At 42.3% G+C, this 18,140-nt stretch overlaps 1 protein-coding gene across 5 annotated transcripts in view; it reads right to left on the bottom strand.

Annotated features, from left to right (window-relative positions):
- CWC27 (CWC27 spliceosome associated cyclophilin) overlaps positions 1 to 18,140 on the bottom strand; it is a 212,634-nt gene that overhangs the window by 175,974 nt on the left and 18,520 nt on the right. For all 5 annotated transcript variants that reach the window (XM_065599035.1, XM_065599036.1, XM_065599038.1 and 2 more), the window contains exons 7-9: positions 10,482 to 10,551; positions 5,285 to 5,364; positions 3,468 to 3,501 (exon numbers count right to left, since the gene is read on the bottom strand). In XM_065599035.1, coding sequence (XP_065455107.1) covers positions 3,468 to 3,501; positions 5,285 to 5,364; positions 10,482 to 10,551 — 184 coding nt within the window. The remainder of the gene's footprint in view (positions 1 to 3,467; positions 3,502 to 5,284; positions 5,365 to 10,481; positions 10,552 to 18,140) is intronic.

Below are 18,140 nucleotides of genomic sequence, written 5' to 3'. Positions count from 1 at the left end.
TGGAAAGGCAGCAATCTTGTTTAATTATCAGCCCCAAAAGTCACAGGGCATTATTAATCTCAATGTCACTTGATATATTGCATCCAAGTGGTTGATACTGGGAGTAGAGAGTGAAATCACTCCTAAATTGAAACTATTGTTGAGACTCTCTGATGCTAAGTATTATAGATGTTTAAACAATAGATAATCTCTCCCCCTCCTCTCCCACATAAGATTACATGAAACACAATACAATTTGAGATTATACTTAGTCCTGCCTTGAGTGCAGGGGACTGGACTAGATGACCTCTCGAGGTCCCTTCCAGTTCTATGATTATATCATTCTATACAACTTGTTAAATTTAAAATGTAAATTTTAAAAAGTTAGGTGAAAATAACCTAATTTTCCAGAATTAAACATACCACTTCCTAATCCATGCAATATATTATTTAGCCGAGACTGTTTTAGGTATTGGAACTATTAGTTAGATGCCATTCTTGGATAAATTCTCTGGGTTCTATTCACACATACACACTCAGGGCTGGTCCACACTAATCCCCCAGTTCGAACTAAGATACGCAACTTCAGCTACATGAATAACGTAGCTGAAGTCGAAGTATCTTAGTTCGAACTACAAGGTACTTACTGCGGGTCCACATGTGGCAGGCAGGCTCCCCCGTCGACTCCGCGTACTCCTCTCGCGGAGCAGGAGTACCGGTGTCGACGGCGAGCACTTCCGGGATCGATGTATCAAGTCTAGACAATACGCGATAAATCAATCCCAGAAGATCGATTGCTTACCGCCGAACCCGGAGGTAAGTATAGACGTACCCTCACTGGTTTCATTCAGCTTCAGGAAGACGGCACATGGTTGAAAAGAATAGCTGGTGTTTTTTTCAGTGCTGCTGGTTTGACATTGACAAACCTTCTAGATGACTAGAAGTTACTTGCTTGTAGATGTCAATTCTTTGATGTTGCACACTACTGGACTCATCCCCCCGATGGCCAGATGGAGGAAGCACAAGCCTTTGTCAGGCATGGTGCATTCCATAGCCAGAGACTAAAAGCCTTGCAGCAGCCCAAAGCAAGGAATCAGATAAGCAATGGCTTCCTCTTTCTCTTTTATTTATGAAGATGGTGACCTAGCTAGTTTCTTCCCCATTTTGGGAGACCTCCTCGGGTGTTCTTAGGTGATCAGAATAGGACACTCCCCTTCTGAAATCACTGCATCGCCCAATGGGATTTGATTAGTTCACTTGTATGCAAATAAAGTATCTCCGATTCCAGTAATTTTGGGTTTAGAAAGTCCATGGATCCAAAAATATATAGCCTGTCAGTCAGCAGGTCCAAATATTTTGAGACACTTGACATCATGGGTCAGGCCACAGACATGATCTCAACCAGACTACAAAAGTCGCAACTCAAAAATAATTTAAAATATGCAAAGCTAGCAAAAAAGTTGTAACTAAAAACGTAAGGAAACATCAATCATACAGTTAGCCATGCATACACAGGAGCAGTTCCCATCCTTCAGCTAGATACTTTTTATATGTTGATACATGGTAGTTCAATTTTGAATAACATTTATGATACAAAACATGTGAGAAAGGTTAGACTTTAACTTAATAGGAGTGAAAGTCTTTTCCTCCTAGAAAAATCACAATTTTGGGATTCAATATTTAAATGCAGGCCTAGCTGTTTCACAATTTATTGGTGGATAAATTAACAACAGAGAAAGAGGAGTAGGGAAAAATAAAAAATTAAATAAAAGAAGTATATGTACATAAACATAAATATAAATATAGCATTGCTAACCTGAAGGCTGTCAGTCACCACTGACAAATGTAGCAACTCTGTACTAGTGAAATATTTCCTATCCACAGTGCTTCTTTGCACAGCATGAAAAGACATATCTGTGATGCAAGTGTCACACTGGCATGTTGCAAATATAAACAATTAATTTTAACATCTACTTTTTATAAATATTATATGTGGTAATGAAAATTATGTACCTGAAATTCTGCTTCTCTGGAGATACCTCTCTAACAGGATTTCTCACTTTGATGTCTCAACTCTCTATTTTAAGACCAGCTTAAAAGATAACTCCATGCAGATCATGTGACCAAAAAAGAATGAGTGTCTCTGTAGCCTCTTCTCAGTTTCACGGAGGGCTTGACATTTTTCAAAGCTCCCATTAAAAAACCTATGTGTCATGGGATATTAAACCTGTGATCCTGACAAAGCTGATAAAAGCTCCTTTTGAACTACCTGATTCCTCTGAACTTAAGTTTCTTAAATTCGATGTCATTTTCCTAGTGGCTGTGGCTTTGGTTTGAAGAGTGACTAAGACACAGGCCCAAGTGACTGACCCATCTTAGAATACATTTACAGAAATATAGTGATGTTTCAAACTAATTCAAGATTCCTCCCCATAATTATGTTGGAAGTCCACCTTAATGAGCCTGCTATCCTGCCAACATTCTCCACATACATGCATGCCCATCCCAGGAACACCTTCATAAACATGTCATGTCATCATACAGTCCTGGGGGTTCTATTTGGAGTGAGGTAAAAGCCTTGGAAAGTGCTCCCAACTTTTTGTTCCTTTTGTTAACAATTTTCTGGGCATTGCTATCATTACTATGTTGGGGGCAATTATACTCTACCAGGCCTATACCTGGCACATGGTTTTTCCCTGCCTGGAGCCTCAAAGTCACAATTTGCTCTAGGGACAGTGCAACAATATGCTGCCCTTGCTCAAAGACTCAAGCAAAGCCACACTTCAACCCAAAAGTTTTATTTTCCATAGTAAATGTAGGAAGGAGCTTTTTTGTAGTTAAAAAAAACCTCTATGTTCCATGGTTGGCTCTGGACTGTATTATTACTGTTCATTGCAGTTTGTTTACCTTAAGGACATCCCCCAAGTTTCTGACTCTCAGAAGTGAGAATCCTGATAGATGCAGTGTAGCTGTAGCCATGATAGATGGCATTTTTAGCAAAGGAAAAGTTACTTGAAATTCTTCTTCTATAAATACATCTTTCCATTCAGATTCTCACACACTTATATGCCTCCCCTCAGTGTCTGGAGATTTTTCATTTGTGGTATTTGTTCCATTACATAATTTTTTTCAGAGGAATTTTTTTTCTTCTTGATTGGTTTATAACTTTGGAGGAGCGTTGTCTGCCACTACCTAAGTTACTGTCAGAAATGTTCAGGCAGTAATCTATGCAGAATGTGGGAGGTGGTGTGTGGCAGGTCAGGGTCACACTCTACCCTGCTGAGATGGCTCATACTGGCCAAAACTTAAAAGCTTTGAGAGTTCCATTCGTTTTTTTGCTGGGAATCTGAGACCCACTGTCAAAATCCTAGTGGAAACTGTATCTTTAGAGTATTACCTCACCCTTAAGAACAATAATTCACATGAAATACAGAATGAGTATCTACAATGAATCAAAACTTTCTGTTTGCAGAAGAAGTGCCACTCACCTCGTCTGAATCCCTCACTTCATTTGCTTTTTCACTGAGGGGGAAAAAAAGAGAGACAATCCATATAAGATGATTGTTCCTTCTCTAAAGCACTCTGAATCTGTTGATAAGAGTAGCATTTAAAAACAGTACAGCAGTGAATTCACTTAGGTTATTTATTTAAAACTATGCCAGAACTCTCCCAATCTAGCCATTTTCACCATGATCATCACTATCATGTCAGTCGATTATATTTTCCCACCATTTGATTGTCACACCCACTAGCTAGAAGAGTTTGAAAAATGTGAGACAGACCAGCAAGAAAACACAATGCTACCATGTAAGGGGTAAATTCAGTTAGTGAACACTGTGACAGGGTGCTGGGCAAAGGGTTGCTGATTCAGCCCTCTGTCACGCCAGCTCCTATTTAGGGGAATAAATTAGAGCTGGCTGGAGATAATCTAGCCCTAATCAGGGAATCAGAGACAGCTGCTGCCTAATTAGCCTGCGGCTGTATAAAAGCCTCAGGGGACGGAAGCTAGGGGAAGAGCAGAAGGAAAGGAGTGGAAACAGGGAGGTAGCTCTTCCCTCCCTCCTGCCTGCAGATGGTGAAGGGCCAACTGTACATGGTGAAACAGTGGTGGGAACAAGCCTGTGAATAAACTGGCACCAGTGGATACTAACCCCAGGGTCTCAGAGTACCTTTGTGGACTTAGCAGAGGCAGGAGCCAAGGGGGAACTGCCATACTCTGCTACAGAACATTTCAAGACCTCCAAACCAAACAGCAACGTATACATTTTCTGGGAATCTGGTGGACCACTTTGTGCTCTTAAACCAAGCAATTCTGGCCCAAGTGAAGAGCACAACTGGTAAGTGGAGAGAAAATGGTGTGGGTATAACCCCTTAGAGAAATTATGGTGGCCCTAGAGACCAATTTGGAAAAAGACAAAGTACCATGATACCTCACCTACACTTAATTTGAATAAGCATGAAAAGAGGTAGCTCCTGAAAGCAAGAATTCAAAAGAATTATACTGAAAACATAGAAGAGCAAAACTATGCCATCTGTTGATCTTTGGACTAGTGGATATACTAGAATGAAATGTAAAAACAAAAAACCCAAACTTCCTTTATTCATACTAGTAAGATGGACATCTATGATCTACGTGTAAGCCATTCCTGGACTTGCAGTGTAAGTAGTTGGCATCTGGGGCAGCTTTCTCTCTAATTGCACATTTTATGGGATTTATTGGGATTTAGAGGAGAACAGCGACAACCTGACTGCTTTCTCCTGCTTTTGTTGTTGTTACTGTGATTCTTATCTATTTTCTTTCCCTCCTCTATTACCCCCTATTCCTAAACTCTTTAGTCTCAACCTATCTTTACCATTCATCTACAAATAAATAAATGTATTATTGATTGATGGGCAATCTGGCATAATTCAGGCATTAGTAGATATTTTTACTAATCATATATAATCTCCCAATATCCAGTTTTCTAAAATTAAACATGTATAATATTATGAATATTTAATGTATTATCAGCATTCAGTGAAATTTCTTTAAAGGAATCCCAAAGGCCAAGATTTTCTGAGGTGCTCCAAACCAATAAAAAGGTTCCCATCACCAGACACAGGATGAGAGAGAACTGGGAAAGAAACATTTTGGCACACCAACAATGACTTGAATTTAATGACAAAATAGTTTTATTCAGGAAGCCCTGTGTGGAGAGAACTGTTACTCAGAAAAAGCAATGGATAAAATGAAAATGCATAGTGCCAATGAGATCTAACATATTGAAACTGAAGCAGTTCTGTAGATTAGAACTACTGTATTCACCTTTTAACAGCAGGAACTGAGCTTAGATGTGGATCATCCTTCAGCAAGTCATGACTACTTTTACTTTTTCCCTTCATGCTCTATATAAAAAAAATAAATAAATAAAATAAAAGTTACACACAACCATATTTAGGAGAGTGGGAAGTGAAGAGAGGTGAGTCTGGGAAAAAATTGTAATTTTTTTCCTGTTAATTTTAGCCCAAATAAGAGAGAGAGGCAAAAAGGGAGTTACTGTGACATCACTCTTCCTATAAAGGGGACTGGCTGGTTTATTCTAGAAATTTAATAGCTCTTTAAGCACTAAAAATGCTAATAAATCTAAAAAATTAGATCATAACGGTTTCAGAGAAACAGTCCCACTGCCACCAACACAATACAATAGAAAAGTGGGATGCCCTAGCTGGTGTAGACAAACTCGGGTAACCAAACAGGTAAGAAAGTCTGTCATCTCTCCATGCCAATTCAGACAGGTGCCACTTATAACAGCAATATCCATCACTACAATAGACAGACAGTAAATACCTAGAAAAACAGAGATTTAACAACTCAGAGTGTAGCATGCAGGAACAATGTACTGAAGGTAGTATCCATAGAACCTGACAGAACAAATCTAAAGATCCGACAACACGCCCAGGTCCTTATATACAAAGGTTCTAGTAGGAAAGAATTCCCTTCTCAACCGAAGAGACAGGGTGAATGTGAACTAAGGCTTGACAGACAGTGGAGCCTTTATTCAGCATATGTTTCTGTAATGTAGTACTTTAAGGACTCAATATCAAGTGCTTGAAGCCTCAGGAAGGTGCCACTGATCCCATCCTGAATGGGGAAAGAATGTCAGAAAGGTCACATCTAGAGATTTGACTTTTTATCCCGAATTAAACCCTGTAGATGCCCTCAACTTTGTATGATGTGGAAGTCAGACTTTTAGCGCCATTTAGCTATGTGAAAAATTATTTGTTCCAACAAGTCCCTTCTTAATGTGTTCAAGAGCCAGGCCAACAGACATGCTGTAGTCTAGGAAGAGAGTCCGCAGTTTAGAAGACAAAGGCCTACTGAGTCATCATGAGGTGACCAGGAGAGCTAATGTGAATGAGCAGAGTGTTTACTCCACTTTTCTGAACCACCTTCCGAGTTGGCAGTTTTGGGGGAGGAGAGCATCTTCTCTATCTTCTAGTGATGGTTTCTCAACTGTCTGCCTCACCACAGTCCTATTGTAATAACTGGGGCCTGACAGGCCCACTCCAAATATGGGCTCAACTGTTGGAAAGTGAATAAAAATTAATAAAATGTTCCAATCGCCTATAACAAATAAATGTTCATAGGCAAAGGAACAAAAAGATTGAATTAGTCCAAACAAAAACGCCTACTGATATAACCGGATGGATATAACCAGGAGATCATGCCTGGTAAGCAAAAGGAGCATGGGACTGGAAATCAGTGGACCAAAATTGATGTGTTGGAAATTAGGCCTAACTGGGAACGAAATAATTAGAGGATGGGCTATTTTGCCCATCACCCACTTTTCAGAGTCCTTACAAAAAGAGATTTGGTGGCGAAACGGGGAATGGACAGTCTGAGGAATCCCTAGAAGAGAAGAAAAAGATGGCAGGCCTCCCCTTCATAAAAAAGACTCTCTTTCATTCATGCATCATCACATCACTGCGGTACCCAGACCTCAGGGTGCTAGTTGGGACAACTGGCCATCATGAGTAGACTAGTTAAAACTCCAGCCTGAGACCTCCAAAACCCTGCTCTGTCCTCCCTTTCTATGTCCATCCCCCACTATTTTCCTCCTATCTTCTCTCTCTCAGCTTTTCACACAATCATGAAACCTACTGTACCACACAGTACCAGCACAATGAGATGAGACTGCCCATCCAGCACTGACCAGCCTGAGAAAGACCTGTAAGGAGATGGATCTGACCAGACAAGCCAGATGACATCCCAGACCGGGGAAGTGAGCCTGAGGCCACAGGAACAACTGTTGTAGTGCCAGGTCAGAGCATCCCTCCTTGCCTGACCAGATGGTTGGTATCCTGACAACATCAATAAAACCCATATTTCCCTCATCTTTATTCTCCTCTCTCTTTTTTCTCCTTGTATCTGTTTTGGCAAAGGCAGAGAAGATGACTGACATTCACACCTCAGAAGCAAACAACAGAACTAATCCTTTCTTCCCCACCAAGAAAGATTGCCTGACAAAATGAAATCCAAACTGATAGCCTCTCTCTTAAAAGATTACTTAAACAGGTTTTGATTAAGTTTGTTCTGCATAAGCATTCAATTTCAATTCCAAGATACTGATGACTTTTTCTGATTCTTCTTCTCTTACGTATCCTGATCAATAAACTTTCAAACTTTGGCATGAATTTTCTAGTGTGCTTGCCATGGTACTAAGCAGACTGAGGTCTCAGTACTGAAAACCCCAAGCCACGTTTAATGGTTTGGTAGTATACATGGTGATAGGGTCACGTTAACATCTTGACTCTCTGGGCCTATATATTCCATCAAAATTAATACAAAACAGTCCCTTCGACTATCTACCTTTTTATTCTCTTGAGTTGAAGCCAACAGGACCCACCCTATCTGGCTACCAAATCAGTTAGCAGAATAGCCCTACATCTGCATGCAGCATCTTAGAACCTGACATACTGCTATGCTCAGCTCTGACCTCTCTTTTCTTAAGAGCTCCAGCTAGCAGAATGTCATGAACCACAGGTCTCAAACCTGGGTCTGCTGGGTTCATGGGAGTGGCCACGCTCGAACTCGCCACCTGGCAGACGGCTAACAATCACTTACCAGGGACCCGTGAAGCTCAGCCCCAATTTGACGCTCCGCCCATGAGGTCCTATTGGCGGAGTGCAGGAGCACTGGCTGCCCTACTTAAGCAAGCAGCAGGAACAGGAAGCTATCCGAACAACAGGGTTCCACCATGCTCTAGACTGTGTGCTTTGTGCTTTCTGCTCCCCGAGCTTGATTTCCTGGCATCCTCACCTAGCATGATTCCTTGCATCTGACTCATGGTTCTGATCTTCATTTTGTCTCCTGTCTCCTACCCCCTGGTACCCCAACCCAGCCTAACTCTTGTTCCTGACTTGTGGTTCTGATCGCCAGTTTGTCTCCTGCTCCTGCCCCATTTCCCGCCCCGTATCTGGACCCAGCCTATACTTGACTTCCATCTCATGACCGCAGACTCTGGCTCTGACTACTAGGTCTGGTCGCCCATGATTCGGCCAAGACACAGGGGCAGAGAAAGAAAGTTATGTGGCTAGGCCGAACTACCAAAAGTGAAAGAATGCCCATTTCTAGGGCTATGGGGATGCAGAGCTAGAGAAAATCACCTATTTAATAGGTAGGCAACCAAGTCTACATGTGGAGTTTTCCCTCTTTTACAACAAATAAAGAAGAATGCTGATTAGTGCAACTCTCATTCCTTCTCGCTAGATGTAGTCCAGCTCAGTCAATCTGAAAACATACGATGAAGGAGTAGTAGTCATTAAAGACAGTCATCAGGCTTCAGCCCTGAGTGGAGAAAAGGATGAAGATGTTGAAAATAGTGACAATGAGGGGGAAATCAGGGAGAATTTGGGAAGAACGAGGAGATCAGTTTGGAACATTTTAAGCTTAAACTGATGGCAAGTCATCCAGGTGGAGGTGTCAAAGCGACAATCTGAGATGCAAGATGAAATGGAAAAACATGGGTCAGGAACGTAAAAGTAGATGTGTGAGTTGTCAATATAGAGATGATAGCTGAGTTTGTGTAAGTGGTAAGAACCACCAAAAAGAGAGAAGAGGAAAGTACTTAGATCATAACCCTAAGGAATACCATCCTCAGAGGAGCAGAAAGAAGGATGGGGACTTGCCAAAAGATGCAAAAGGACGAACCAGAGAGGTAAGAGGAAAACCAGTGAAGACAGTATTGAAAATGGGGGGGAGCGATAGCTCAGTGGTTTGAGCATTGGCCTGCTAAACCCAGGGTTGTGAGTTCAATCCTTGAGGGGGCCATTTAGGGAACTGGGGTAAAAATCTGTCTGGGGATTGGTCCTACTTTGAGCAGGGAGTTGGACTAGATGACCTCCTGAGGTCCCTTCCAATCCTGATATTCTATGATTCTATGAAAAACCCAAGGGAGGGTAGGCGTTTGTGATTAAGGCTATGATCAGCAACATGAAAACACAGAGAAGTCAAAGGATGAAGATGTAGTAGAGGCCCTGAGATTTGGCCGAGAAGAGATCATTAGTGATCCTGATGAGAGCAGTTTTAGATGAGCAAAAAGGGTGGAAGCTAGATTGGTGGAGGTGGAGGAGGATGTAGGAGAGGAACTTGAGGCAATGGTTAATTTAGCTATCCATATTTGAAAATATTACCCGAGGTTTTCAGAAATATGCTGCTCTTTTTGGATAATGTCCCTTCTGACCCTTTGCCCTCCCTGGCACAAAGCCAACAGATCAGTGTATCCAAGCAACTAGACATCATAATGGACAGTTACAGTGACACAAAACTTTTTTTTTTTCTTCATAATCTTTACCACCTAAAACACTTGAAAGTCAGGAGAAACCTGAATTATGGTACCAGTGTAACCTTAATTCTGCCTACTTCTGCATATTCATCATGATATAGCCTTTAATTACATGATCACATACTGTTTTTAACATAGGCTCCCTGCCTCATTCAGTGCACAGGATAGATGCACAAAGGGATAGAATTGCGGTTAAATAGACAACCATAAATCTGGCATTTCCTAACTTTTGAATTTTTCATTTTGCAAGCTAAACAACTTTTTGAAAGCTAAACAACTTTCTTTTAACACAGTTCACACACACACACACACACACACACACACACTATATGGGCTTTGAATGGCAGAATCACTAATATGCTATGAAGTATAACAATACTGTGTTTAAAGAAAAAACAAAACAATTATAAAAGTGAGAAAACTAAAATCATTCAAAATTACACAAGACAAAAAAATAATTTAATTTAAAAGACTGCAACTTCTGACAATAGAATGCTGCAAACTAAGTATGCAACTCCTCCCTACTCCTAAATTGTTATTGATCAAATCTAGAAAAACTACAAAATGAACAACTTTCAAGGTTTCAAACTTATAGACTATCACTATAAAACAATGCTGCCAAAAGAAAAACAATAAGAACAGGAGATGGAGAGAGAGACTAGTAATTGGGAACTGTACCTGACTAACTCTGTTGACTTCCACTTCTTCCTCTTCAGCTTCCTCTCCAAACGAAAGCAAATTAAAATTTCTTTAAAAAACAAAACAAAAAAATACATTTTGATCCAGTGACATTTTGAACATGCAAACAATAAATATGAAATTTCAAAATTCCAATAAATAAAAAAATCCAGTAAATAACTGGCATGATCTCATTTAAACCATTAGCTACATGTTTGCTACTTCACCTCCATTAAACAAAAGGTATTTTTAGTTGCTTATAACTTTGCCAAACTTCAACTTTTTGGGCCAAAATTTTCCATTCCATTCTGCCTCAAGCTGATTTCTTTTTTTCTTTCTTTACTCTCACAGATCTTGGGAGACAGACCTGTCCTCGCTTACAGACAACCCCCCAACCTAAAGCAAATACTCACCAGCAACCACACATCACTGAACAAAACCACTAACCCAGGAACCTATCCTTGTAACAAAGCCCGATGCCAACTCTGTCCACATATCTATTCAAGTGACATCATCATAGGACCTAATCACATCAGCCATACCATCAGGGGCTCGTTCACCTGCACATCTACCAATGTGATATATGCCATCATGTGCCAGCAATGCCCCTCTGCCATGTACATTGGCCAAACCGGACAGTCTCTACGCAAAAGAATTAATGGACACAAATCTGACATCAGGAATCATAATACTCAAAAACCAGTGGGAGAACACTTTAACCTGTCTGGTCATTCAATGACAGACCAGCGGGTGGCTATATTACAACAGAAAAACTTCAAAAAACAGACTCCAACAAGAGACTGCTGAGCTGGAATTGATATGCAAACTAGATACAATCAACTCAGGATTGAATAAGGACTGGGAATGGCTGAGCCATTACAAACATTGAATCTATCTCCCCTTGTAAGTATTCTCACACTTCTTATCAAACTGTCTGTACTGGGCTATCTTGATTATCACTTCAAAAGTTTTTTTTCTCTTACTTAATTGGCCTCTCAGAGTTGGTAAGACAACTCCCACCTGTTTATGCTCTCTGTATGTGTGTATATATATCTCCTCAATATTTATTCCACTCTATATGCATCCGAAGAAGTGGGCCGTAGTCCACGAAAGCTTATGCTCTAATAAATTTGTTAGTCTCTAAGGTGCCACAAGTACTCCTGTTCTATTTTACTGAGAGGCTCTAGCACTTCTTGCTTTAAAGAAGGAGCTAGAAATATAACAGGGGGTTGGTTGTCCCAGTGTCAAGAGTGAGCCTTTTGCCGTCCTCACAGAAACTCACCCAATTTTAGCCAAGTTATATGCCTCTGAAAAGACTGCAGTTTACACAGTTTCTCCTCCTGGCTCCAAGAGGCCAATGTGGTGCAAGGCACAGGAACTGAGAGCAGGGAGACTGCTCGTACCTAGGCATCTAGGAGGAGAAGCCAACTGATAGAAACAAGAGAAGGAAAAGAGGGTGGGGAGGAAGGAGAGGGTTACTCACCTTGAGCAGTAATTGGAGTTCAAGATGTGTCCCCCTATGGGTGCTCTACTTTAGGTGCACATGCACCCTCTGGGCCTTTCATCAGATTTTCTCGATAGCAGTGCCTGTTTGGCCCACACATGTGCCCTACTAGGTGGGTGAACCATCCTCAGTTCCTTATCTACCACAAAGTCCCACTAGGGAGAAGGCAGGCAGCTAATGGAGCACCCATAGGGACAGACATCTTGAAGAACCCCAGTTATTGCACAAGGTGAGTACCCTCTCCTTCTTCAAGTAACGTCCCCATGTGTTCTCCACTTCAGGTGACTCCTGAGCAGTATCGCCAGAGGAAGGAAGGATCTTCAGAGCAGAACCCAATACTGAAGATAGAACTGGACTGCCAACTGCCACATCTGATCTAGGGACATGAACCAAAGTACGTATTGAAATCCAGGTTTCAGCTCTGCAAATGTCAGCAACTGGAGCATCCTTTAGTAATGCCATAGACATAGATTGCAACATTGTAGAATGGGCTGGCACCTTAGAATGTTGGCAGAGTCATAATATGAAATAATACACGCAGAGATCCACCACAAGAGACTTTGGGTGAAGCCTGTGGATCCTTTAGATCTGTCCACAATCAAAACAGTCTGGGAGACTTTCAAAATAGTTGGTCCTTCTAGATAGAAGGCTAATGCCCTTCTGGCATCCCAGACACGGAAAGCAGCTTTCTGTTTGGAGTGATGTGATTTGGGGGGAATGGTAAATGAATGGTCTGATTAAGGTGAAACTCAGAGGACACTGAGTAGAAACTTGGGATGTGACCGTAACGAAACCTGTTCCTTGAAGAACTCTGTGGGGCAGGGGAGATCTGCCATTAAAACCCTCAATTCTCCCACTCTCTGTGTAGAAGTGAAGGCAACCAAGAAAGCGGTTTTCATGAGCCAGTGGACTAGCAAATATTTAGCTAATGGCTAAAAGGGGTGTGTCATAAGGCAATTAAGGACACATTCAAGTCCCATACCGGGGTCTGTTCCTTAACCTATAGATAACGATTCAAATCTTTAAGAAATCTTGAAGTTGTGGTGAAAAATCTTCCACAGACTAATGAAAGGCTGTTATTGCTGCCAAGTGAACCTTGACAGAACTCATAACAATACCTGATCTTTTTAATTCTAACAGATAATCCAGGGTTGTGGAAAGAGAAGCGTGGTCAAGAGATACTTGCCGACAGATACACCATAGGTGAAATTTCTACTTCTTGTAGATGTTTTTCTGCTGTTTAACAAAACCTGTTGTATCTCTGTTAAGTGGGAAGTCTCTATCCCGAGAACCATCTACGAGCCTTGCTTGAGGTCACATAACTTCCAAATTGGCCGGTGAAGTGGTCGGCGACCAGCCCCCTGAGATAACAGGTGGCAACCAACTGGAAGTCTCAGCAGTGGATGAGAAGTGAAATGAACTGGTAAGGGTACCAATCTACCTTGGCCAAGTCAGTGCAATCAAATGACCTAATCCTTGTCCTGCTTGATCTTGTTGAGAACTTTCAAGATCAATGGCACTGGTGGACAAGAATAAAGACGACTCCTGGCCCATGGAATAAAAAAGTCATTTCCCAGTGACCGAGACACGAATCTCTCCCCTCCTCCCCCCCAGAGTAAAACTTCCTGCACTTTGCATTGGCAGCAGTGGCAAAAAGTTCCACTTCTGGAAACCCCTAGGTTAGAAATGTGCTGTGGAGGATTTGTGAATCCAACTTCCAGTCATAACTCTTAGAGAAGCGTCTGCGAAGGTGGTCGGCTGTGATGTTCTGTATACCCGAGAGGTAAGAGGCTGAGATGCTATCATGTTGGTTACATGCTAATTTCAGAGCTTTGTCTCCTTGGCACAGAGTCGGGGGGGAGTGTGCTCCCCTCTGTCGAGTGATATAAAACATGCAGGACACAATGTCTGTCATGATCTTGACTAATTTGGCTTTGTTCAGTGAAAGAAAATGGGAGCAAGCATTCCTGACTGCCCTCAACTCCTGAATGTTGATATGCAGGAGACTCTTAGAAAGACCATTTGCCCTGGATGGTGTGAGGACTGAGATCCACTCCCCATCCCAAAAGGGATCTGTCGGAAGTGATAACGGTAGTCAGAGGAGGTTGAAAGAAGAGAACTCCCCACACAGACTTTGGAGGAGTTCTTCCACCAATTGAGCAAGTCCAGAACCCAAAGGGGAAGAGAGACTTATTTGTCAAGTCTGTGCTTGTTTGGTATGTAGACTGTCCTGAGCTATTCCTGGAAATCCTGAAGATGTAATCTGGCATGTTGGTTCATGAAGACACACTCCACCATATGGCCCAACAACTGAAGACAATTCCTTGCTGAAGTCTGAGGGCTTAATTGAATCTTTGTACTAAGATTCTGCAGATTCGCAAACCTGTCGAGGCTCATATAAAATCTGTCCATTGAACCAAGATCAAAACAGACTTTTCATGGTTAATCTGGAGGTCTCAGGTATGAAACAAAGACCTCATCATTTGTACTGCCAATGGACCTTGTGATATGATCAGTCCCTGAGTGGCTAATCATTGAGAAAAAGGAAGACAATTATGCCTACACAATGTAGATGAGCAGCTTGGACTGCCATGACCTTTGAGAATATGTTTGGGGCAGAGGAGAGGCCAAAAGGAAGCACTTGGTATTGCAAGTGGTTGTGGTTGACTATAAATCAAAGAAACTTCTTGTGAGGGGGTGAATTGCAATGTGGAAATAAGTGTCAAAGGTAGACAGTCACAAACCAATCCCTGATATCTAGAGAGGGAATAATAGCTGTAGGAGTCACCATCCTGAATTTACGTTATTTCATGCAGTTGTTGAGACATCTGCAATTTAATATTGATCTCCATCCTCCATTCTTTTTGGGGACCAGATAATATTTGGAACAGAACCTTTCCTCCCGTGCTGAACTGGAAGTGGTTCTATAGCCCCTAAGCATAGGAGAGAAGCAACCTCCTGACTCAGCAACTGATCGTGAGATGGGTCTCTGAAAAGAGACAGGAAAAGGGGATGGGAGGTGAAATAGATGGAATAACCAAGATGGTACAATCCCCATACCCCCTGGGTTGAACGTTAGTGTCTCCTATGCAGATCCAAATGGCGAAAAGGGGGGGTATCCAAAGTGGGGAAGGAGGATGGAACATTGCAGAGTCAGATTTATTTGGAGCAGGTGGTTCAGACTCTTGATGAAGCCATCAAAGCTAATGCTTGGATTTCTCAGATGGCTAAAATGAAGAAGAGGTAATAGCAGGCTTTTTCTTGGCATATCTCAGCCTCTTGGTCAGAGCGTCAGTTGATCTACAGAAAATAGAGAAGTGAGTTGGGCGAGATCTTTGTGATGTTTGGAACCTGCTAAATTTTCTTTTATTTGCAAGTGTGTATATTCCAAGGGATCTAAGTGTGGCCACTGAGTCCTTCAAAGTGTGAAGGCAATCATCAGTGGACTCCAAAAAAACAATGTGTGACCATCAAAAGGGAAGTCCTCAACAGTGCTCTGTATCTCCCTAGGAAAGCCTGACAACTGTAGCCAAGAAGCTCACCCCATAACAATCACAGCAGAAATGGACCAGGCTGTTGTATCAACTGCATCTATGGAGGTTTGCAACAATGTCTTTGGTAAAAGCTGACCCTCATGTATGATAGCCTTAAATTGCTTGTGGTGCTCTTCTTGCAAATGGTCAATAAAAGTGTTAAACTTGTTATAATTCAAATAGTCATATTCTGACATGAGCGCTTGATGGTTTGCTATTCTGAACCGTAGCACTGTGGAGGAATAACTCCTGCAATCGAATAGATCTAGTCACTTCTGGTCCTTGTTATAGGGAGTAGATTTCATATTGTGTTGTCTACCACATACATTCAATGCATCCATGACCAGTGAATTTGGTGTTGGATGTGAGAATAAGAACTCTGAATCCTTGGCTGGCACACAGTATTTTTGGTTGGCACTTTTACAAGTGTGTGCATGGGGCATAGCTGGAGTCTGCCAGATTGACTTGGCAGGCTCTAGTAAAGCTTCATTAATAGGGAGTACCACATGAGAAGCTGGTGTGTGTAAAATGTCCAGTTTATGATGGGAGTCCTGGGCTTCCTCAAGCAGGATCTGAAAAGTATCTGCGATATACTTCATCAGCTTCTGGAAATATCTAAACACATCTGCCAAGGACTGTGGTAGAGGCATTACTACCTCATCTGGCAATAATGAAGAGATATATGTAGGAGATGTAACCGCTTTGTCAGCTCTTGCTTCTTTTTCCTCAAACGTCTCCTCTCCGGGTTTTGGCTGGAGAGGAGGAAGTGAAGGCACAAGAGAATGTGTGTCTGTTTCCTGCGAGGACTCAGTGCCCTTAACAATTGTTATCAATACAGGGCCTAAGGATCCTAGTGAAGTCACTGAGAGGGAGCACAGGGCATGAGAGGAGGCATCCATGTTTGATCACCCCAGGTGGTCAAAGGTCAGTGTTGCCTATCCTCCCCTTTTTCTGTATGTGAAGGAGAATAATGACTCAGAGTAGACAGGAGATCTGTAAAGAAAGATCCTCAGCATAGTGCAGGGGAAGTGATAATTGTTCAATCTGGGTGGTCAAAGTCGTAGAAGCAAGAAAAGAAGTGTTGAGACAGTAACCCAGTAGACTTTGGTAGGGAGAGATGTGTGGTCCTCGTAAGTAATGGAGGTGCTGGCTCCTTCAATACCAGGACGACTCTTGAGTATTGAAATTCCTGCTGTAGCAGGGGAAAATAAGCAGGAGCCATGCAGAGTCCTGTAGAAGTCAGCATTGGTACTGAGGTAGGTACATTGGTAATATGAGTCGGTGCAGCCAGTCCTGTGTGCACAGAACAAGAATGTCCTGACTTAGAGGAAAAAGGTCTGAGGCACTGGGATAGGTACAGAAGGATCTGATGACACAAACCTCTTTAAAGTGGAATGTCCACTAAAATGGGCATGGTCACTGGAAGCAGAAGAGGTATTCAGTATTGTGCCTTTCTTAGTAGTATCATGGCTCTTGGAAGCAGGTTCCTTCTTTGTGGTACCAGAAGAACTTGGAGCCTCAGTAGCGGTCCCTTTGGGGCCTGAGGTCCCCAGTGACCAAGACTTCCTGGAAGGAGATCTAGAACTCCTGCCAGTATCTGTAGACTTAAGAGTGTGGGACTTTTGGTACTGCTGTGACGAGTGACAATGCTGGATCTCCCGGGCTCTCAGTGACTGAGTCTCTTGGTGATCAGAATCCGGAGGTAGACAGGGCACTATGTACAGGGGTTCTTGAAATCCAGGTCAAAAGTTGGTCTCAGGATTAATTCCATCATGAGAAGCTTGTACTTTATCTCCCTGTTTTTTCTAGATCTGCTCTTGAATGAAGAACAGATCTTACTCTTTGATGGTATATGGGTGTCTCCCACACACCAGAGACACAGATTGTCCATACTAATTGGCTTAGTTTCCAGCATGAAAAACAACACTTAAAGTGTGGGGACCCCACCATATCCCAGAAACAAAAAACCAAGTCCAAAATCATCCCTCAAATGGGGAAGAACAACATGTCTAAACTAAACTACGTATACTGAACTAACTAAGTATGCTAAGTGAAACTAAGAGGGCATGCTAAACGCTTCATCTCAGGGTGAAGGCAGCTGAGAATGAATTGATGGCGATTCGCCCATGCAGCCCAATATAACCTAACTACGAGGCACAGCGATGTGTAGGGTGCATGAGCCGGCCAAACAGGCACTTCTACCAAAAATCTCTGATCACAGGTGTAGGGGGAGCTTGCGCACCTGAAGTGGAGCACCCACAAGACACTACTCAAAGAAGAACAGAGGGATAACAGGAGTCAGAGGGGAAGACAGGTGACAGGAGCAAGCATGGGGGAGGGGGGGAGGGGAACTAGTCAGGGAAATGGTTAGGATCTGAGGGAGAGGCAAGCAGGTGCTGGGATCGGAACACAGGACAGGAGGAGAGGGGGACAGAAACAGGCCAGTCACAACAGCAAAAGGAATCTAACACCACTACACCACACCCCCCTCCAGAACCTGGAATTGAATCCAAACCAGGAGTCCTGGATCTCTACATTTCTCTGTCTGCAAATAGATGTGAAACTCAATGTCAAATTGTGTGTGTGTCATCCCCCTCCAAAGCACCTGATCTACACAGAGGA

This window comes from Chrysemys picta, chromosome 6, assembly GCF_011386835.1.
Source record: "Chrysemys picta bellii isolate R12L10 chromosome 6, ASM1138683v2, whole genome shotgun sequence".
Taxonomy (NCBI): Eukaryota; Metazoa; Chordata; order Testudines; family Emydidae; genus Chrysemys; species Chrysemys picta.
Note: the sequence above shows the minus strand (reverse complement) of the source record. Positions and strands in the feature narration are given on the sequence as shown.